Genomic DNA, 22,277 nt, shown 5'->3' with positions numbered 1-22,277 from the left:
CGCTCCCCACAGAACAGGTTAAATCCTGCCTATCTAAAGCTACACTGAGGCATGTTTACATGATAATGACTCAAAACCTCAGAGAGCAAAGCCAAGTGACAGAAAGCTAAAAATACACCTGTTCTGGGGTGTCTGCAGCTGTAGCCTGCTAATGTTAGCAAAACTATGTCAGGCTAAGTTAACAGGCTAAAAGTGCCACAGTACAGGCTCAGCATCACCTCAGATGGCACAAGTTCAGAGGATAAAGTGTAGCCAACCGGTCTCGCAAGTTCGCACTGAAACAGAACAGCATGGTGTGGCTATAGGAACCTTTTGGCTCTACAGTGGAACACTTTGTTCTGAAGCTCAATAAATTTGATTTTGTTTCTTTTCCATTGCGCGGTAGATTTTTTTCTGTGCACATATCAGCTACTTGCCCCAGGCTGGCCTTGGTGGCCTTCGCTTTGGCTTTTCTTCCTCTTTAGGTTTGTTGGCGACCTGTGTGTCCTCTCCTTCAGGCTTTGTGACCACCATGGAGGTCAAAGGGGTCACAAATTCATACTTAAGAGAGAGATCCAGGATTTCTTTCCTGGCTGCTTCTTTCTCCTCCCCATTAAGTGTCATCCTGAAACGCAGAACTAATGGTGCTTAGTGTGACTTACAAACATACCTTTACATAACCAGACAAAGATGAACATGCACAGAACACTGAACAGTGCAGATCACTTCACTTCTTCTCACTCACTCTTTCTCCAGGAGCTGCTTCACTTTAAGATAAGCCCAAAGTCTCTGGATGGAGTTTTCATGTTGTGGCAAAACTCCCGCGAGGTCTTTCGTGAACACAGAGTCCTGGTAGGTCACTTTACTGTTTTTCTGCAAAGAGACAGAAAAAGATAAAATGAGGTAAATCCAGCTTAGCTTTGAACTGTTTTAATGAAACAAAGACGTTTTTCAGTTTTTGACATAATTTTAAAATACTTGTTGCTCTTTACATTGTGTGTAAATTTCATGATGAATGGACCAAAAGAAACGGCCCAAATGACTTGGAAAAAGTCTGGTTCCATTAACATTTACATTAAAAGTAAAGTAGGTTTTTTTCTTCTCCTGTAAAATTATCATTTGGAGATACGAGGTTTTCTTCCAATAACAGCGAAATACAGAGTTACCAGTTTATTAAGTACACCACTCACCTAGTACACTGCACAGTTCAGAGTTGCTACATATCACTGAGTTTCCAGTTTAGAATGCTGTGCTACCAAGCTGGACTGTTTTGTTGTGGCGAATAGTAAAGCGGTCTGACCATGATTACTGAGCAAGTTCATCAGTTAGTGTCTGCAGTTTATTCACACTTGGATTAACACAGCATAATTATGAACAACCATGTCACAAATGACGCACATCGTCAAATGGTTTCAGGAACATGACAACAGGATTTTAACCTCAGTGGCCTGCAGATCTTAATCGTCAGGCATATTTGAGATAAGGTGGAAAGGGCTATTCACTCAACACTGCAACCATCTAATCTGCAGAAAGTACACAATATAATCATGTCTGCATGATACAACATTACCACACATTCAGCATCCTGTAGAATTCATACCATTATGAAGGCCAAAGGAGCTGCAACAAACGAATCTACAACTACTAGATAACTGGCATCTCCAGTCAAACTCCTAATGGTACTTTATCAAAAACTCACTTCTTGCCACTGATATAACAACGCTTTGACTGTAGGGATAGGCAGTATGACATGACCTTGCGGCAACTTCAGCCTGTAACAGAGTAAGCAAATAACATTAGCTGTTGGTTTGACTAAAATGTTGTTTGTTTGGAGATATTTTAGTGTGGAAAAGCCAAAAAGCAAGACCGGTACTTGTAATGTGTCTAAGGCCAGCGTGCCGAGGGGTGGAAGTACGGCTGTGTCGTGCGTACAACACATTTAATCAAGAACCTGCAGAGGTTTCATTTGAAAGAGTACTAGGAGTTCATGCTAGCTAACAGACAGGAAGACACTGCCAGGCAGCGACTCTGATTGATGCTTTCCAGAAACGCGATACACTTCCAACAGACGACCCAAAGGATAAAGGGATCTCAGAGAAGTTGCTCAACTTCGTTATACTCGATGACCAGTCGCTATCTGTAGAGGAAAACGTCGGAATTCGTAGCCTGTTGGAGCTCTTAGAGCCCAGGTATAACCTGCCATCCAGAAAGTACATTTCAGAGATTCAGAGACTGCTGTCCCTGAACTGTACAACTGAGTATCATCACCTTAGCCGCACAGATGTTAAAGCCATGAGCTTCACAGTTGATATCTGGACCGCAGATGTGATCTCAGTGCCTCTTATAAGTCTCACTGCACACTGGGTAACCTCGAAAACATATGCACTACAGTGGGCGGTGCGTCAGGTGAAGAAGTGCAGGGTTCACACACCAGCAGTTAAGCTGCAGCCTCCAATACAGATATGCCTAATGATTAGAAGATTAAACACCTTAAACACAATACCAACAATAATAACGATAATATTAAAGTAAAAAGAGCTCTTTTATCGGAACCTGTATTGGTATCGGCAGTTGTGTATCAGAATCGGATGGGAACTGAAAAAAAGTGGATCGGCCATCACTAATATTTTTTGTCATCATGATAAATGGTCACAAAATGCTTTTCCGAGTGTATCATGAATATACGTCAGTATTTAAAGAATACAGACCACTTTAATGTTTCATTACAGAGAGGGCACAGATAGCCCTGTTTAACTGGATTTTTTTGTGCTGTAGTGTGTGAAATGTTGAATAAATTGAACATCATTATATTGATACGTTTTGATATAAGTTTCATATATAGTTTTTGATATAAGTGTTGTTCTACTGGTTGTCCAGCACATTAAATATCATAATGCATATCATATATACTGAAAATGTCTGTTTTGGTGGTTATGTTTTATGGTGTTTCATATTGTAATGCAGTAACAGTAACGTTTTTATAGGGCTTACTCTGATATAACCTTGCATCAGCCATGGATGGCCTAGAGCGGGGCTTGAGTCAGTTATGTCAATGTCAAGCAAGATGGAGAAAAACTGCTAACTAATCACTGCTAAATATGTATAGTAAAAATGTCTTGTTGAACTGGCCTGGAAACGAAAGGTCTTAACGGCGTTAAATCAGGATTAGTCTTACTGAGATTGCGATGACCTCCGTTTGGAAAGTATCCAGGCTGTTGTCTGTGATTTGTCCAGCTACCACGATCTCTGAGCCGTTGTAATAGTGGCTGAATCTGGTCTGTGTGACATTGGCTGCTCCAGTATAGTTCAGGTGGACACCAGTTAACAGAGGAACGGCCACCTCCTCATAGAAACCCTACAAAACATGAAGACGGTGCTGAAATGCTGCTGTACAGCCGCAACACTAGAATGAATTTAACTGTCACTTTCTATCCCACCTGTAGCTGAAGATCAGCATCCGAGTCCTCATAGATCCTACGAGCACGTCCATTGTTTTCCAGAGCCATTTTCTCCAGGAAACCAAAGTTAACATCAAATCCAAACCCCAAACAGTACAGAGGAAACTTTCCCACAATGGCCTCTTTCACATTGGCCTGAATCCTTTTTGGGTCACTCTCACCTGTTGGAGAAGGAGATGTTAGCAAAATAAGGTAATTTCCCTGAGTGATGGAATCAGACAGAGCTGCAGAGAGGAAAAGCAACAATGATCTGTCTGTGTAACTATTTCCGGTTGTTGCTGCTACAGGTTAGCCACCAGACTGGAGGCCTCACTGCATGTTCGAGTTTTATTTTTTTGCCTCTATTTGGTGCTCCGTCAGTCAGCAGGATGAGGATGGAGGCGGAGCCTTCTCGTGGGTGTTTGTTGATCATCTCCACTCCCTTCAGCACTGCAGAATTGATGTTTGTGTCTGAGGGGCAGAGATCAGCAATTTAAACACTGGATATTAACCAAAAAGCCCTACCTTCTCCTTTAAAGAGCATATATCCTACATTATTACAATAAAAATCACAATACCAATATCACAATATTCTTGATGTTTTATGTACAGTATATTTATCTGATCATTCTACGGAAGCCCTTAAGCAGTGGCTATGATTGGTCCCAGTGGAATTAGACTCATTTTTGGCCATTTTTATCACTGGCCAACCCAAAAAGACTGTGCAAGTTCACTCTTAATATTAAAATCTTATGAATAAATAGAACTAAACATAAACAGAAATCCAATTTTTCAGGCATTTATACACAGAAGGTACAAATGCCTGAAATCATTAGCATACTACAAAATTCCGCTGGTCATTATTGCAAAGCATTTTTTTCTATTATGAGTTTAAGTTTTAGTGTGTTTTGTATTGTGAGTATACGCCTAGTAGACAGACAACAGACAGAAACGCATGGCAATGAGCCAAATTTTGCTCCACTGTCCAATGAAAAAACTTGTCGCTAAATACGTATAGAGGAATCTCTTGTCTGAGATTGTAATGACCTCCATTTGGAAAGTCTCCAGGCTGTTGTCTGTGATTTGTCCAGCTACCACGATCTCTGAGCCGTTGTAGTAGTGACTGAATCCGGTCTCTTTGACATTGGTTGTTCCAGTATAGTTCAGTTTTCTCTTATGAGTTTGAGTTTTGTGTGTTCTGGTTAAATAGCCAGCAAGACAGTGTGTCAGACTGCAGTGTTTGAATGATGCTTAGCGAACGTCTCAGTCACAGTGATACTCAGGGATTGATGTGAGTCGAAAAAAGTCAACATCACCCTCCTTGTAGAACTGACATCACCCCCTTTTGGTTAAACTGTTATGTCATCAGTATTTATTTTTTGTTTTATTTTATCCATGGTTGGTTTACAACAAAAGAAATTGCTTGGTTTGAGCTTACAGCCACGATCTTCAATCTTTTTCACAAAGTCCTTTGCTGCCTTCAGGTTCCTCTCTGTGGCCTGGAGGAGTTCAGGATTCCAGACGTCTATACGATCATCAAAAGTGATCAGCCCAAAGTAATCGTCCTCACCAAGATCTCCCAAAATTTTCAGCAATGCTTCACGAGTCTAGAATAAAAAGATTCATCAGCAAATCTGAGTGCTGCATAGAAATGATTTAATTTGCTAATAAAACACAGTAAAATAGCAAGTATTAAATCAACAAGCAACTTTCAACAGTGAAGTTAACCTGCTCAATCTTTCTCCCACGCATGGAGCCACTTCGGTCAATGACGAATACCACATTTTTCGGTATGCGTGGAATATCTGTAGGTGCAAAGTAGTGGACGAAATAACCGTCTGATGCCTGATAGGAATGAAAGAAAAGAGACAAGAATGAGAGAAAAGGAAAAACAATGATATGGGTTTGACAACATGGGGAGGTTAAGAGAATACACAAATGAAACAAGACAAAAGTGTGCTGACATTCATAAATCAGGCAACGACAAAAAAACAAAAACAAAACTGTGACCCGCCTAAAAACGCTCACGTCCACTGTTAGGGCAATAATTAACAAGTTTAAAACAACTGGAACTCTAGCAAACCTACCTGGAAGAGGACGCATGTTTATTTTGCTCTCCACAAGACAAAATTACACCATACTGGCAAAAACACAAAGTGGGTTTGATGTAAAAATAAGGATGGTTATGCAGAAAAGAGCCTCGTCCCCAGTGTTAAGTATGGAGGAGTATCTGTGATATCTGGCTGGGAATCTTGGTACGATACATGGCCTAAACCCCACAGAAAACTTGTGGGGAGAGCTGAAGGGCAGAGTGTAAGATTGTTTTCACATCTAGTTTGTCTGCAGCAGAGTTTGGATTGTTGTGACATTTTATCTTTTTCATTTGGTTCGGTTGGTTTCACACTAAAATGTGTATAGTGCACAGAAGTGGTCAGAAATTCTTCAGGGATAGAAGTGCTTTATTGCTCCCATATTTGCCACTATAAAAACAGAACAATAGTAAATAGGACCTCCTCTAGCCCAGCGAAGTGCAGCAACTCGACTTGGCATTGATTCCACAAGTGGACAGAAGACGTCTAGAGGGATGTTGAGCCATGCCATCTGGATAGCCACCCACAGCACTGTAGTGTTGGTATGTGCAGGATCTCTGGTGCAAATGGACCTCTCACCACATCCCATAAATGCTCGATTGGGGCAATCGTGCAGGCGACATCATTCGTCAGATGCTCCTCAAACCAATTCTGGACAACTTGGGCCCGATGGCACGGAGCATCATCTTGCTGGAATATCCCATCATTGCAGGGGAACATGAAGTTCATGAAGGGCTGCAAATGGTCACCAAGCAGTGAAACGGTCAGTGATGTGCTCAGGCGGACCAGTGAACCCAACCCATGCCATGAGAACACAGCCCACACTAGTATGGAACCACCACTAGCCTGCACAGTGCCCTGTTGACAGCAGGGTGTCCATGGCTTCATGGGATCTGCGCAACACACGAACCCTACCATCAGCCCGAAACAATTGGTACCGTGACTCATCGGATCGCATCGCATGTTGTCAGTCCTTTAGGGTCCAGTGAGCAACCTCACGAGCCGAAGTGAGGCACTGTGTCCAGTGTTGTGGTGTTAACAGAAGCACTGTGGTGGGTCTTCTGCTCCCACACCCCACGCAAGCTAAAGAACGCTGCACTGACCTGTGGGATATGCATGTGGGGCCTCCTGCATTGAATGTTGATGTGATTTCTGCTCGTACAGACAATTCTAGCCAGATGCTGCTGCTCACGATCATTAAGCACCCACCACTGCGCTGTCCACTGTGGGTGGAGCCTTCTATGACGTATTTCCAGTACACACGTGACACTGGATCGAGGAATGTTTAATGCCCGCACAACTTTGGAAAAGGAATGTCTGTCTGGCACCCACTACCATGCCTCGTTTGAGCCATGCCTTGCCATGAGCACACTGACCAGCATTTAACCTCACAAGATAACACCTCACAACTTAAACAAGTGTGGGCGTTCCAGAGCCGTCCCTGAGGTAACAGTACTTTTACATTTACTTTAATAAAGGGTTATATTTCTCATGTTTTCAGGGTGAAATTAAGCTATTTATTAACAAAGACATTCTAATCCTATTTTTTTTTAATCCATCAATACCAAAAATGCCAGTAATTGTAAAGCTGGTTATAGGTCTACCATCAGTACTGTACAGTAACATGCAATACCTGTAGTTCTCCACTGGGTTTTGGTCTGTCTACATCATACATTATGATCAGGTCTCCATTCAGTCCATTTTCACCACAAACGTCACACTTGGTCTGCTGCTCACGAGTGGGATAAAAGTTCACCCACGCCTGCAAACATAAAATATCATACCATCATTTTTTGGTATGTTTTTTTGGACTGTTTTTACTGCGCCTTTTGGATTTAGTAAAGAATCCTACAAATGCATCTAGCTTTTCCTATTCAGTAATGTATATTTTAGATTTATGATCAGGACTGTTTCCTTTGTAAAATACGTTGTTGGGATGTTTTTTTTGTTTGTGAAATAGTTGAAACTCATTAAGAAGAGTAATCACATTTGTTTGGCTTAATTGACCTGTAATCAACTTAATTTCATTAGGTATTTGAGAGCACTTGTATGTCTATGCTTCGTATACATTTCTTTTATCTCTTTAGATTTAATTTAGGGAATATATGTATAATATATTACAATAAATATAACGACTCTAAGTACAGGTCGTCCTCACCTCTTTACCAGATCGTGTAGTGGTTACAGCATTGGCCAGCTCATTAGTGTTCAGCCCTCCTTTCACTTCCAGTAGGGAAATACCTGGACTCTCATGGATGTACACATCAATCTAACAGACACACATGACCAAAAACAAGAACTTTAGAATCTAAATAAGACAGAAAATCTTCATCCACTGTCCTGCGTCACATACAGTGTCCTCCTTTAGTGCAGCACAGAAAGCCTGATCACCATTAAATCTGTTTCGTGTCTTTACCTTGAAATCTCCTACAGGCTGCATTGGTTGGGCATTGATGAGTAACTGATATTTGCCAAGTCGTCGTTGTAGCAGCTCCTCATAGGTCAGTTCAAAGGTCACTTTACTGAAAGCGGCCACCGTCACTGAGGTTTTAAAGTCCTCCAGAGTCCTTCCTACTGAGCTGGAACACACAGGGATCTGGTATATCAACACAGCTGATAACAGACGTACACCCACTGGCCACTTTATTAGGAACTCCTGTACATCTCCTGTCATGCAATTGTTTAACCAACCAATCGTGTGGCAACAGCACAACGCCGAAAATCATGCAGACTAAAGTCAAGAGATTCAGTTAATGTTCATGTCAAACATCAAATTGGGGAAAATGGGTTTGTTGGTGCCAGACAGGGTGGTGTGAGTATTTCAGTTTTGGAGACACAAAACAGTCTCCAGGAGTTATTGATGAGAGGTCAGAGGAGAATGGCCAGACTTGTTCAAGCTGACAAAAGGATACAGCAGTGGTCTCCATCCCTGGTCCAGGAGAGCTACTTTCCTGCAGAGAGTAGTTCCAACCTGCATCTAACATGCCGCCCCTCCACTTACCTAACACATCTGATCCAGCCAATCAGGAACTTCTGAGGAAGTTAATTAGCTGGAGCAGGTGTCATTTTGTGTTTAGAACTAGACACTGCAGGAAGGGAGCTCTCCAGGACCAGGGTTGGAGACCACTGGGCTACAGTAACTCGAATAACCACTCTTTACAAAAGTTCACCAGTTTGTTCTGCTCTTGCTTCATGGCTGAGGCCCATTATGTGGAAATCTGTTTCAAAATGTGTTGGTGAAACTGTAATATGATTAGATTTTTTGATACCTGACCATTCCAGCACTTTGTCCCTGAGATACTGCTCGACTGTACTGCTGCTGAGCCTCTTCTTTCTCCTTCACAACTCCATCATATGTTTTTCCCTCTATGGTCCTGAGAAAAAAAATGTTTTTTCAGACATCAACTTTTTGTCTTACTGATAAAGCTTTACACCACCTTCACTTTCTGGACGTTAAAGGACACACCTGACTAGCCCAGTGTTATCAAGCTGAATATCCCTGCTAAAACACTGCACAAACTTTGGGAACAGAGTTTTGGTTCCACAGAAAAATCCATTTAGAAAAAGGAGAATGTACTGACATAAAATTCTTTTTCATGAAGTCAACAGACAATTCCTGTCCTCCTTTAACAGAGAATTCTACTGAACAACAACCTGTAAATACATAATATTTGTATACAGAGAATAGCTGTATAAATCTGTAGGCCCACAATTTTATCTGCAAAAATCACATTAAAAATTATTATTTGTATTATTATTATTATTATTATTATTATTATTATTACTACTACTACTAACATGGTGCTAATTTAGCTAGGTACCCTCTCACAATGACAGTGCAGTTTTGTGATCTCATCCCTCTGCTGCAGTTGCTGTGAGTTAATGGTTAAACAGCCAGGCAGAAAATAAATACAACAGAAAATCATTTGTAATTATATGGATGACAGGTATTTTTGTTGTTTGACTGGGAAAATGTCCAGAGCTTCTTTGAGGATTGAGGCCTGGTAAATTTCTGCTTCTGTTTGTTATATTCACTCACATTCTGAATTTGCTGATGAAAGCATTCTTGGGAATCTTGACCTGGAAATGGACTTCTTTGGACTCATTAAGTCGATTTGCCACACGGCTCGTGATGACTGTGACGGCGTAGCGGCTGGTTACTGTGGAGTTTATGTGGAAGCTGTAGATGTCAATGTCTTGTTCCTGTGTGTAGGAAAAAATGTTGAAAATGGAGAAGACTGCATGTTCCAATGCCAAAGCAGTAAGATTTAACAATAGTATTGAGCCTCTTAGAAGTTCTTTGCTTATAATGTAAAAAAAAATCAACCAGCATGAAAATTTATTTAAACACAATTGTTTTGTTTCAAAACACATTTTTGTGTACCAGATTGTCAACAAGATTTATAGTCACTTACATATAACAAATCGTCTTTGTCTTAAGTATGAAGAATCATCTCAAATTAAAAGTTTAAATACTTTAAATTTTCTACTACAGGCTGTTTGTTTACAGCACTTGGCTACTTTCTTCATTTAATGAGTTCATGGATTTTTACCCAGTTTCTGATTTTACCCAGTTTACCTATTGCTCTTAATCAAAGATGTAAGTCATGATTAAACTAAACGTTAACAAAAATAGTGAAAATGTTTTATTATTTGTTTGGAAAACTAAAAGTGCAGGTTATACAACAGGGTGCTTTTGTTATTTTGGTCTGATAGATTTGTGAAATTTTTGTTCATGCTCATTCAAATATGGCAATTATATGTTGCTTCACAACTTTCTCCACGGACATCCAAATACATTTATTAATTGTATTAAATATTAAATGCAACATTAAATATAACAATAAGAAAATGCAAAAGGTGGCTATAATACCACCCCAATATTGAAATTAATACACTTAGATGAAGATTATTAAACATTCTTATTCTTTCCATTTGCCTCTTATTTCTTGAAAAATTGCAAGATAATTATTGCGTGGGCGTTCTGGCTGGGGCTGTTAACTCTGTTCGGTCCAACTTTCAGCTCTCTGTAAATATTACAAATAAAAACTAACAGTGCTGCTTTCATCTGATCAAATTATCTCTCAACAGAAATCGTGCAATGTCTCATATTTTTGGATCACAGGAATCAGGTGTATTTATTGTACTGTACACAATTTGTAACAATCAGATCACACAATACACTGTGATTCTTAACACAGAATTGCTTGTTTTTTTATGAATATTTTGAAGGCTCTCTTATTAACAGCACTGCACAACATACAAATTCCTATACAACCCTTTATGCTATACCACCTGCAGCAACAAATATCATCAGAACAGGGGCTTACACAGCTAGCAAGTCAGAGCAAAGGGTATCTAAAAGAAAGAAAAACAACTTCAATTTTCAGTAGAATTTCACACAGTAACAGGCCTAATCACTAAACGTTTGGGGGACAATTCTTTCAACCAGTAAGATAGTAATAGCTCAGAATCCCTTTAAATCACACAGAGTACTCTGCCTGTAAAAACAGTCAATAAAACCTCAACTGACCTAACCTGGCCTTTCACTTTACCTTAACGGCTGGGACGGCGGTGGTGCAGCAGAGCCAGAAGCCAAATAGAGTTATGCCAACTGCGGCTCGACCCATGATGATCCACGCAGGACTGAAGCTGAACAAATGCACACAAGCTTTTAAACAAACCATGCAGACTCTGCTATTGGTCACCACAGATAAACTAAAGACAACACCCTCTCAGTCATCAACCTCTTACGGTAACACTGGTGTAAACAAAAACAAATAAAGATCAACACTGGTTACTACTGACTAAATAAGCATACAGCAGTAATCCTTGTTATTGTTGAGATTTTCTGCTGATATGGAAGAAATCTGTTGGCTAATGAGTTATTACAACTTCAAACAACAACAAAGTTATTACAACCTCTCATTCATGAAATTAACATGTAATAGTAATTACATTTTCACAAATTAAAGTCTGACAAGCTGAATTTCTAATTTTAAACTTTTTACTAGTTCTTACAAAATAAAACTTTCTATTTTTTACATCTAACAGTTGAGTTTGTGCATGCAACAGTTTTACTTGTTAAAACTGAATTACTACATCACATTGAAATTAACTGAAAACAGCCAGATATTTTACAATATTTGCTAAGAGATAATTTAAGTCAAATGCTGAAGAAAATAAAAACAAAAACAGAACAAAGAGCCTGACTCCTCAGCCTGTCTAGTTTTAGTGGGACAGTGAATCAAACTCCAGACTTTGAGATAACGCAAATAAAAAGTACCACTGAGCCATTACGTATAGATGATGTATCCATTACTGGGGCTAAAAAAAACATAAGTTATATTGCAATTTTGGTAAAATGGCACCTCCCCCACTTTATTGATGGGTTGTAATAAACAAGACTTTTTTTTAACATAGTCAGGCATTTCTGTGACATCCACAAATGCTGTAAACTTCAGGTTTAATAAAAATTAAATATTTAGGCTTGATAAAAATATGTTTGCAGCACCACAGAAAACACAAACAGAACCAGTCCATAAAACCATAGACTCTTCAAGATCAACCCACCTGAAAAGAAATAAAGCATGGAGTGTTCGGGTTAAGAAGTGAGAAGTTTTCTGGTTCGATGATTCTGCTGGGCTCATTTATGTCTGTCACATCATAAATGCATGAAATCTCCCATCCTGGCACTGAAAAGAGAATCACAATGTTACGACAGTTTCTGAAAAACAAATCTGAAACCCATGTTTAGATGGTCCTTGTAATTTTTGATCATTGTTTAGAACAATAAATCAGTGTCTGGAACAGCGTCTTCAACACAGAGTGCTACAGCTGTGATGCTATGAAATCAGAGAGCTCCCCCTGCAGGACAAACTTGTATAGTACGAGCCAGCACCCAAGAACAGGGGCTGAGGAGCGTCCATAGTTGGTAACAGTGCTCCTACAACACAGAACACCTTTAGCTTTGAAACATCAGTAATAAATTCTACAGATTAACTATTACATCTGTATTTATTGTATTTACCAGGTTGCTTTCACATCTTGATCCTGGTTTTGATCACTGATCCTGATAAGTCATAATATTCAAACTTTTTCCTTGAAAACGAGAGACCCTGAGATTACAAGCATTATGGAGCACTGATATCTAGTATCATAAAAGAAGACAGTTGCAGCTGGTTTAAGTCTTTGTGTTTCACCATACTGACAGGACTTTCACAAGTACAGGGATGTAAACAGGTAAGGGGTAAAAAAAAAAAGGTGAGAACATTGTGTGGATAGAGAAACAACTGAAAACAGCAGCAGCTTAAACATACCCTAGGTGTGATTTTTAAAACCAAGGAATACGGTTGTGGTGTTTGTCACAAACCCCAACATAAAGGGAGCTGACATTCACATTTCTCTACCACGTCACCTTAGAAAAACTGTGGGGTAAACAGATTAAGCTAACAACCTACCCAGCTAAGCCAGCTATGTTGACCCAACACACAACTGTCATAACTTTATTTACCTTCTCAGTTGGGGCAGCAGTAGCACAGATGAGTAAGAGCTCAGAGTCAGAGTTACGTTGACTGTAGTTTGTTCCATGGTGACCCCTGCAGGACTGAAGCTACACAAACACAAGCTTTAAACAAACCCTGCAGACTCTGCTACTCGTCACAGATACAGTACAGAAACCACCCTTTCAGTTATCAACCTCATACAGTAACTGATGTTAACAATAAGTAGAAAAAGACAGACAAAATGATGTTTGCTGTTGATAAATAACTTGACAAATTAGTTTTACAAAGAATTATGGCTGTAAGAAATCAGACAGCTGTTTTATAGTGTGTTGTGATTGATTTTTGGTTGTAAATTGGCCAAAAATATTTTTTTAAAAAGTATGACAATTGTTTAAAGCCACAGGTATAGTTGCATGAAAAAAATTGGGTAACCTCTGGCCAAATCACACATTTTGTTAATTTATTTAAGGTATAAAAGAAGTAAAAACAATGTATGTAACACACTGATTTTTAAAAATGATATTTGTTCTGCAGTGTTAATGTGGTTACCGTATATTGCATTATCTTTACATAAACAACAGAAAATGACTCATCAGGCCTTAATTATCTTGTTAGGACTGGTTGGGAAGGTCAAGAACCGTCATCAGGAACTGTCCGCTGATGAATTCCAGACTGTAATAAATTCTTTGACTCTTCAAACCATAAACCATGGGCTAACACTCAATAACAATAGGTTCCTCTAAGCAGCTAGTTGAGGATCTAAAAAAGAAGCTAACTGATGCTACAAAGCAAGAAAATGACTACTTTAGAAGTTAAAAGTACTTGAAATGGCAGGTAAGGGGAACTATGGAAGGCAAGGTGGGATCTGGAAGACCAAGAAAACTCTTGTGTTTTGCCAAAAAGGCAAAGCAAAACTCCCACTTGACAGCAAATGATGCACAGGAAGGTTGAGCTGACACAGGAGTGGTGGTGCACTGTTTTACCTAAGTGTCACTTTATTGTCTTGTAGGACTTTAAATCAGAGCATAAACTCCATTCACCATCCGTCTCTTCTTGGTCTTCCAATTAGAATTTTTAGGTTAATCTTTTTTGGGGGGATATTTGCAATAATTTGGTTTTATGTAGTATTCCTACATTTGTATCCAATGTCATCAATGATTCATTTCTCCTCACAAAATCTGAAGCTACACCATGAGTTCAAATTAGTATCAAAACTATAAAAATCAATTTTATAAGCCTTTTTGATTCTATATTTTCTCAAAAGGGACCAGTCCTAGCTCCTTCAAACTTTTTCCAGACTAAGAACAGTTACATCTCGTTAACACTGTCAACACGAGCAATTGTGAGAACTTTGTAACATAAAACCAGTTAGTTTCATGTGAAATTTGATTCTTTGTGTTATATTTATACCCAGTTAATATGGGTTCAGTCACTCCATATGTAGTTAAACTCAATATTTAAGATGAGACGTATGAGAATCTGATGATGCAAACTGTAAAAATTCTTAAGTAAAAGCTTATTAGGGGCACAATTTTAAATTATGCATTTTGTGTATGGCAGTATGGCGAGTTTGATGTACTTTTCACACCTCTACCTCTGATTACTTTGGGTTTTGGGGAAAGCAGTAAATACACACATGGTAAGACCATAAAAGAATAGATATTGAAACCAACTGCAAGAAACACCAACAAATCTTTTAAACATCCTTTTAGTACATCAAACACTGTTGAATTTATGTCGTTCAAATAAAACAAATAATGTCATAAATTGTAAAGCGTTAAAAGATTGGACTGCTTGGTAAATAACATTTTTTAATACAGGGTGATTCAAAAAGATTCATCTGATTTCAAAATGATTTATTTCACTTGTAAATCATTACAGATCAATCCAGTGAACTGTAAATGGTTTAAATGAGCAAAAAGTTTATTATGTAATTGTACAAGGTCTCAGTCTGAACCTCCTCCAGCTGTACAGACAACATCAACACCATAGTCAAACTCATCCCGTAAGCGATTGAGCTTGTCGGGTGTCGCTGCACTCACGGCTCTTTCAGTGCGATTTCGGAGATCATCCAGTGTTCTGGAACCAACGGTGAACGCTCTGAACTGTTGGAGCTTCACTGCCAATGAAAATCACGCTGCACAGTTATGACGGATTCACTCTTATTGAAGTGGAGAATGCAGAACACTTTCTGCTCAGGGGTCTCATCTCCTCTCAGACTGAAGGGAGCCATCTTCCAGTGACGGTCAGAAACTCTATGACCCCCTCTTTCAGGTGGTATGTGATTGGTTCCTAGACGCCTCACGGTTGTAAAAAATATGGTGCTTTGAAATCGGATGAATCTTTTCCAATCACTGCATTTTGTCTGGAACTGCTGATATATCAACAATACTGTATGAATCAAGACTGCTGTGTGATGTGAATCCGATATTCCGTAGTAATCCAAAGTAATCAGGTCATCACGAAAGTCCAATTTTTTTTTTCTTTACCAGTTTCCATCACCTGATCCTGACTGGCTGATCTTAAATGTGATCCAATATAAATGACTACTCAAGCTGTGCTTAATTAAAACAATTAACAGTTCTGATCCGGTTTTTAAGTATTTCATTAGAATTAATATGCAAGTCTACAGCTGTGACACTGTGAAATCAGAGAGCTCCCCCTGCAGGACAGACTTGTATGGTATGAACCAGCATCCAAGAACAGGGGCTGAAGAGCGTCGATAGTCAGTAGCAGTGCTCCTACAACACAGAACACTTTTAGCTTAAAAACATCAGTAATCAATTATCTAGATTAACTATTATGTCTTAATTTATTGTATTTACCAGGTCGCTTTCACATCTTCATCTTTGATTTTGATCACTGATCCTGATAATTCCTCATATTCAACATGTTTTTTTCCTTCGAAATGAGAGACAGAGTTTATAAGTGTTATGGAGCACTGGTAACTGGCGTCATAAAAGAAGATATTTAAATGTCTCTATGAGTCGCAGCTGTTTTTTTGTGACAGTCTTAGGTGACTCACCATACTGTTTTTGGCAGGACTTCCATGAATAAAAATGAAGGAGATTTTGCAATAACCAATAGATAGTTCAGATTAGTTATGAAGGTAAAGAGTAAGCAGTTTTCATTTATTCACAGAAATTTTAACTAATTTGCCAACTGTTCATCCTAAGTCTTTGAAATGCATTGTATACTGGGTAACTCAGTCCTGGTCCTGAAGATCTATCACCCTGGAGAGTTCAGATCCAACACACCTTGCTCTAATATTCAGATGCTCCTGAAGGCCTTCAGTACCTGGATTAGGTGTGTTTGATTGGGTGTGGAGCTAAATTCTGCAGGGTGGTAGATCTCCAGGTCCAGAACTGAGAGCCTCTGCTCTGTATATTTCTTTCATTTTCTCAAATCTGATGTTTCCTTCTTTCCTCTTACCAAAAATTCCTTGTATGCTAACGTGGTTTGGTTGCTGCTGAACTGCAGGCCACAGAAACATTTCTCCATCTTTCTTATGACGGAACAACACGACACGCACGGTTCCCATGGTGACGTCCACTTCATCATTTCTCAGAATCAGAGACACACTGTGGGGACAGAATCAACAATGACCACGGTATAAATAAATGGTCAACATAACCTGTTCCACAATGTGTGAAGCAGTTACAGCTCCAGACTAATTTTGAGTTTAGTCAGTCGTCAGCAAAGTGAAAACTGAGCGCCATAAATAAATGTGTGTGTGTGTATGAGTAGCAAATGCCTTGTAACTAAATATGCAGTGTTTTTAAGAAATCACTTTATTCCTTGTAATAAACTGCATTCCTAAAACACAAGAAAAATCACTGTAAATTTAGATATGAAAGGGTTAAATGCTTGTGTCCTATATGACATCATTGGCCAATCACTGTGGCCAACACAACAAGCACTACAGTCCAAATAATAGTACCATATTCGACAGATGCCAGAAAGACTGAAACTTCAACATGCTAAGTTACTTAAATGTCTGTTACAAGCTTTAATTCTGCATGATCAAGAGCTTTGTTTAAAAAAAAAAAGTAGACACAACAGTCTAGCTTAATGCTAGTTGGAAATTCCATTAATTGGCTAATAGATATTAACATTTTGGTCCTAGCAAAAATTTGATGAATAAATTCTACTTTAAATTTCTACATGTTCATCTACATTAAAGACTGCTATTTTTAAAGTGGGTGTGGACGGATGGCACATTACGATTTTCTGACTACATATCACAGACGTGTGTGTTAACACATGAAAGTTGTCTATTAATTAATTATTAAGTAAATTAATTAATTTTCAGCGTGCCAAACCAGTTTAAACATTATATTGTACTCTCTATTTACTGTCCATATTACTTTGAAGCCTTGAACAGCCTATACTTATTTCCATTTCAACACTGGTTTCGTACCTGTCAGTCTCGTGCTTGCTGGGCTCCTGTCCCCACAAAAACATCACATTATTCAGGCCATCATGATAAAGGATATGAGAGGTATTGAGCATTAAGGAATAATCCGTTTTGTAATGAAGAGCAATTTGTTTGAAGCCTTTTGTTGAGAGTTCACCATTCATTGAGAAATCTGTGGAGGGGGGAACACAGCAGATGGAACAGTAACATAAATCACTCTCATTATTACATTACAACAAAAATAATAAAAGTGTCTGAACAAGGTGAGTCAGCAGAGGACCAGGTATAAAACACCTCACCTGAGGAGGGGTCCATCAGGAGGCGGAGTTTGGAAGCGGCAGGGAGGTTATAACATATTGGCTTAGGCTGATCACGAGAAGAGATCAAGAACCTCACGCCAATCACTGAAAGACAGAGGGAGAGAAAGAAGAACAAGACAGAACTTTGAAGATGAAGATTATTAAAGTACAAATCACAAGACCAACTTCAACCTACCCGGAGGTGGAGTTGCTGGACGTAGCATTTGAAGCGTTTTCAATAAACGTGTCCCTGCAGGCAATACAAAAGAAAAGAGCATTATCATTTAATTCAGCAATTGTAGAAATAAACCAGTTTAATGATAAAGCACTATTTACTAAAGCGAATACAAACTATTGGCTTGAACTGAAATTAAATGATCAGCTGAATGCAGTTGTGCAACAGCCATTTAAAGATGTCAAGCAGAAATCACAAAGAAATGTAACTAGAACCACTTCGATGTCTGAATGAACTAAAACGCTGCCAATATCTGAGGTCATGAAAAGAGAAGCGTGTTTTAATCTGAACGTGAGTAATTCTCTGCCGGGATATTCTCTCTTTCCTTCGTCACTCACCCTTCTTCTCTCGTGCCTTCAAGACTGTGGCCACTGTTAAAGTAATTTTGTTTCTTTGTCACTGGCGTAAAAAAATACAAGTCAATGGTCGATTTCTGCTCCCATCACCTGTAAGTGCTATTACTATGAAGGCAGTCTGGCAGTCTGATGGATTAATCTGGGTTTGGAGGATGCAGGACAATGCTACCTGCCTAAACACAGAGTGCCAACTATAAAGTCTGGATGAGGGATAACGATCTGGGGCTGTTTTTCATGGTTTGTGCCCCTTAGTTCCAGTGAATGCCAACCTTAGTACAGCAGTTTGTGGAAGGCTTACACCTGTTCCTGTTGTAGCCTTTGATATTGTGTAGTGGGCAATATTGCTGTCCTTGACACAGCAGACCAGAGTTCAAGCACACCATATTATACCACTAAGAGCCACCTATATTCGTAACATGATTAAATTGTAAGTTATAACAGTGTCTGCCAAATGTCATAAATGTAAATATGAGCATGACAATGCCCCACTGTGTCCACTAAGAAACAGTTTGCCAAGTTTGGCATGGAAGAACTTGACTTTTCTGCAGAGAGTCCTGATCTTTACCCCATCCACACATTTGGAATGATTTGGCACCAACGTCAGTGTCTGACCTCACTAATGCTCTCGTGGGTGAATGAAAGTAGCAGTGCAGTGCTTCAAAATTTCATGTAAAAGCTGCATCAAGGGGGGAAACCAACTCCATATTAATGCCCATGGTTTTACAATAAAAGGTTCAGCAAGGAATGAAATAAGATGTTTGCGTGTTTATATACTTCGGGCCATGTACTGCACTTTAACATTTCTGTGACGACACAGCTTTCTGCATGTGTTTGCAAGCTTCTGACCCATAGCATACTTTACTTTAGTTGTCTGGATATGCTAAGAGCAGGAAAGAGATCATACACACATACACACTTACTGCTGGAAGAAGTCTTCCACAAATAACGTGTTCTTCCACCTGCAGAAGAAACAAATTTACGTCACTGCTTTTTGCTTTGGAACAACAACTGCTGAACAAACAGCTGAAATAATAAAAATATTTTTTGCTACATTGTAAAATCAATCTGCGAAACTAAAACACACAGGAAGAGTTAAAATAAAATTAGACAAAAACAACTTTAAATGATCTTATTACACTTTTAGATTTAAACATTCATGTAAAAGGAAATCACAGCCATAAAAATTACAGCTATAATTACAGCCACAGCTTCCAAGGCCTAGATCAAAGCGAAGGTAAAATATGTAACAGATGAAAATCAGTAATCGTCATCATTGATGACAAAGAGGTTTTAAAAAGTTTATTCTTGATTCAAGTGATTCAAGACTAAAGTTGCAACAGTATGAGATTTTCACGGCATGATAACAGTCTCAGAAAATATGTCGCGGTATACAGTGTTTTACAACCAGTAAAAGCAGAACTGTGCTGTTGTAGTTGGTTGAGTTGGAGCACTTCATTTTATATCCAACTAATGATTATTTTTATTTTGGATTAATCTGCTGATTATTTTCTCCATTGATCAATTGATTGGCTTTTAAAAATTCTGAATGTAGTGAGAAATGCCATCACAAGTGATATAAATGATCAAAACAGTTGCCAATTTACTGCAGATGGGCAACAGAGCAGCCGGACTGATCCTGTCTGTACCTTTAACACACACACACTCACTTATGTCAGCTGTCTGAGCGAGAAAGTTTGCGTATATGTGTTTCTTTATGGGGTCAAATCGGAGTCAGTGTGTGTCTGTAAGTCAGAGGTTACCAAACGGTAAGACAGCGCAGATTTAGCCGGGAGCAGAGATGTAGAAAATTTCGAGCATTTTGTTATCAACGTATAAACGTTCACACTGACAGGCAGTCGAGGAGGAAAGGAGATGCACATGTGTGGTGTAATGCTTGGAGTCAGCCTAGCTTTAAACTGCCACTCCAACCCAGATAGCAGAGAGCTTTGGTGTAGGGTTGGGTCCAAATGTTTGACTATTCAGATATTTGTTCATTAGGTAGGTTTGATTTTTAAACATGGGGGATTGGGTACTGTTTGGCTTAATGTAGGCTATTAATAAAGGTGAACTGCAAAATACTGTCTGGTTTTGGGTTTGGGTTTAAACTCAAGATTACAGTCCATAATGCAGCTTTAATTTTTATTTGCTGAAAACAGTACCAAACATGGCAAGAAACACAGCCTCTCCAGTGCTAACAGCTAAAAACACAGCCCTCTGCTCTACTCCGGAAAACCCATCCGGAAAACCCATTCCTCCACCCGTATTCAGGCTCTACAACATAGAAGTCCTTGTACAAATTAACCCAAAATAACCCAACAAAAACACTTAATTCCTTAAAAAAAAAAAAAAACTGAACTTCTTAACAGTGTGGCATGGTGAAAACTAAAGTTATGCGTTATGGAATGTGTCATCTAAGTTTCTCCCGAGAACCCCAAACATTACAGGATTTTGAAGTTGGTCTTCATTGATAGCCTACATTTAGCCCAATAAAATTTCTAATAAATAATAAATAAAATAAAAAATACCTAAATATCCGAATCCCAAAATTAAAAACAGAATACTTACCCAACAAATGAATATCTGAATAGTCGAATATTCAGGTCCAGCCATACTGCAAACAATGTTAAATAATGTCAGTTTTGCTTAAATAATGCCAGCAGGCTAAAATGCCACAGTACAGGCTCAGTTTCGGCTCAAATGACACACGTTTGGAGGATAAAGTTGCAGATTGTTGCCATGTGTAGTTTTTCTTTGGCATTCAGTGGTGCTGATTTAGCTGCACATCTGATGAAAAAAAACTATCCTGTGAGTTTGCACCATAATAGAACACAGTGATATGGCCAAGAGGACCATTTGGCTCTACAGTGTAACACTTTGTTCTGAATCTGAAACATATTTTTTTGTACTTTTCCATTGTGTGGTACATTTTTTCTGTACACAGAAAAACTACTTGCGTGATGCTAGCCTAAGTTGCGTTTGCTCTGCCTTTTCTTCCTCTTTAGGTTTGTTGGCGACCTGTGTGTCCTCTCCTTCAGGCTTTGTGACCACCATGGAAGTCAAAGGGGTCACAAATTCATACTTAAGAGAGAGATCCAGGATTTCTTTCCTGGCTGCTTCTTTCTCCTCCCCATTAAGTGTCATCCTGAAACGCAGAACTAATGGTGCTTAGTGTGACTTACAAACATACCTTTACATAACCAGACAAAGATGAACATGCACAGATCACTGAACAGTGCAGATCACTTCACTTCTTCTCACTCACTCTTTCTCCAGGAGCTGCTTCACTGTAAGATAAGCCCAAAGTCTCTGGATGGAGTTTTCATGTGGCAAAACTCCCGCGAGGTCTTTCGTGAACACAGAGTCCTGGTAGGTCACTTTACTGTTTTTCTGCAAAGAAGCAAGAACAATAAAATGAGAATGAGGTACAGCCAGCAGAACTTTAAACTGCTTTAATGAAATAAAATGCAACATACCTATTACCAGTTTATTATGTGCCTTCACACACCTTATAACGTTCTAACAAGTCACACGACTCCAGTGAATTTATGCTGGAGTTAGTATGAACAGTACTGGCTGGTGGGGAATGTGATGTGGGTAATGTTTGCCTGGCACACACTGGGGCCATGATGCCCAAAGAAGAATGTCTGAACAGCACTGTATATCTGAATATGATTGCTGTGCAAGTTCATCAGTTAGTGCCCACAGTTTATCCACACATGCTGTCAAAAAGTAATTGCCCCTCACCTGACTTCTTCTATTTTTGCTAATTTGTCAGATTTTAATGTTTCAAATAATCCACCTAATTTTAACATAAGCTAAAGACAACAAAGGTAAACACAAAATGCAGCTTTTAAATGATCATTCCATTTATTGAAGATAAAGATTTATTCAAAAACCCATATCACCCATGTGAAAACGTAACTGCCCCCTAAACTAATAACTGGTTGTGCCACCGCCTG

General features: G+C 39.0%; 1 protein-coding gene across 7 annotated transcripts in view; it reads right to left on the bottom strand.

Moving 5' to 3' along the window:
• The window catches only part of LOC118799317 (inter-alpha-trypsin inhibitor heavy chain H3-like), a 46,089-nt gene that overhangs the window by 6,529 nt on the left and 17,283 nt on the right, over nucleotides 1-22,277 (bottom strand). For 2 of the 7 annotated variants that reach the window (XM_036559074.1, XM_036559076.1), the window contains exons 1-13: nucleotides 11,062-11,188; nucleotides 9,546-9,709; nucleotides 8,776-8,880; nucleotides 7,923-8,085; nucleotides 7,665-7,775; nucleotides 7,140-7,268; nucleotides 5,145-5,261; nucleotides 4,855-5,023; nucleotides 3,777-3,887; nucleotides 3,417-3,598; nucleotides 3,155-3,334; nucleotides 725-852; nucleotides 417-604 (exon numbers count right to left, since the gene is read on the bottom strand). In XM_036559074.1, the coding sequence (XP_036414967.1) occupies nucleotides 417-604; nucleotides 725-852; nucleotides 3,155-3,334; nucleotides 3,417-3,598; nucleotides 3,777-3,887; nucleotides 4,855-5,023; nucleotides 5,145-5,261; nucleotides 7,140-7,268; nucleotides 7,665-7,775; nucleotides 7,923-8,085; nucleotides 8,776-8,880; nucleotides 9,546-9,709; nucleotides 11,062-11,136 (1,822 nt within the window). In that variant the 5' untranslated portion in view covers nucleotides 11,137-11,188. Of the gene's footprint in view, nucleotides 1-416; nucleotides 605-724; nucleotides 853-3,154; nucleotides 3,335-3,416; nucleotides 3,599-3,776; nucleotides 3,888-4,854; nucleotides 5,024-5,144; nucleotides 5,262-7,139; nucleotides 7,269-7,664; nucleotides 7,776-7,922; nucleotides 8,113-8,163; nucleotides 8,196-8,775; nucleotides 8,881-9,545; nucleotides 9,710-11,061; nucleotides 11,189-14,702; nucleotides 15,753-15,836; nucleotides 15,913-16,017; nucleotides 16,056-16,443; nucleotides 16,593-17,431; nucleotides 17,601-17,727; nucleotides 17,833-17,923; nucleotides 17,978-19,238; nucleotides 19,278-20,883; nucleotides 20,930-21,272; nucleotides 21,461-21,580; nucleotides 21,706-22,277 lie in introns of those variants that run through there. The other 5 variants (XM_036559075.1, XM_036559080.1, XM_036559078.1 and 2 more) reach the window with 5 other exon arrangements.

The sequence above is a fragment of the Colossoma macropomum genome, unplaced genomic scaffold (assembly GCF_904425465.1).
Source record: "Colossoma macropomum unplaced genomic scaffold, Colossoma_macropomum, whole genome shotgun sequence".
NCBI classification, from domain to species: Eukaryota; Metazoa; Chordata; class Actinopteri; order Characiformes; family Serrasalmidae; genus Colossoma; species Colossoma macropomum.
This window is presented reverse-complemented; position numbering and strand designations above follow the sequence as displayed.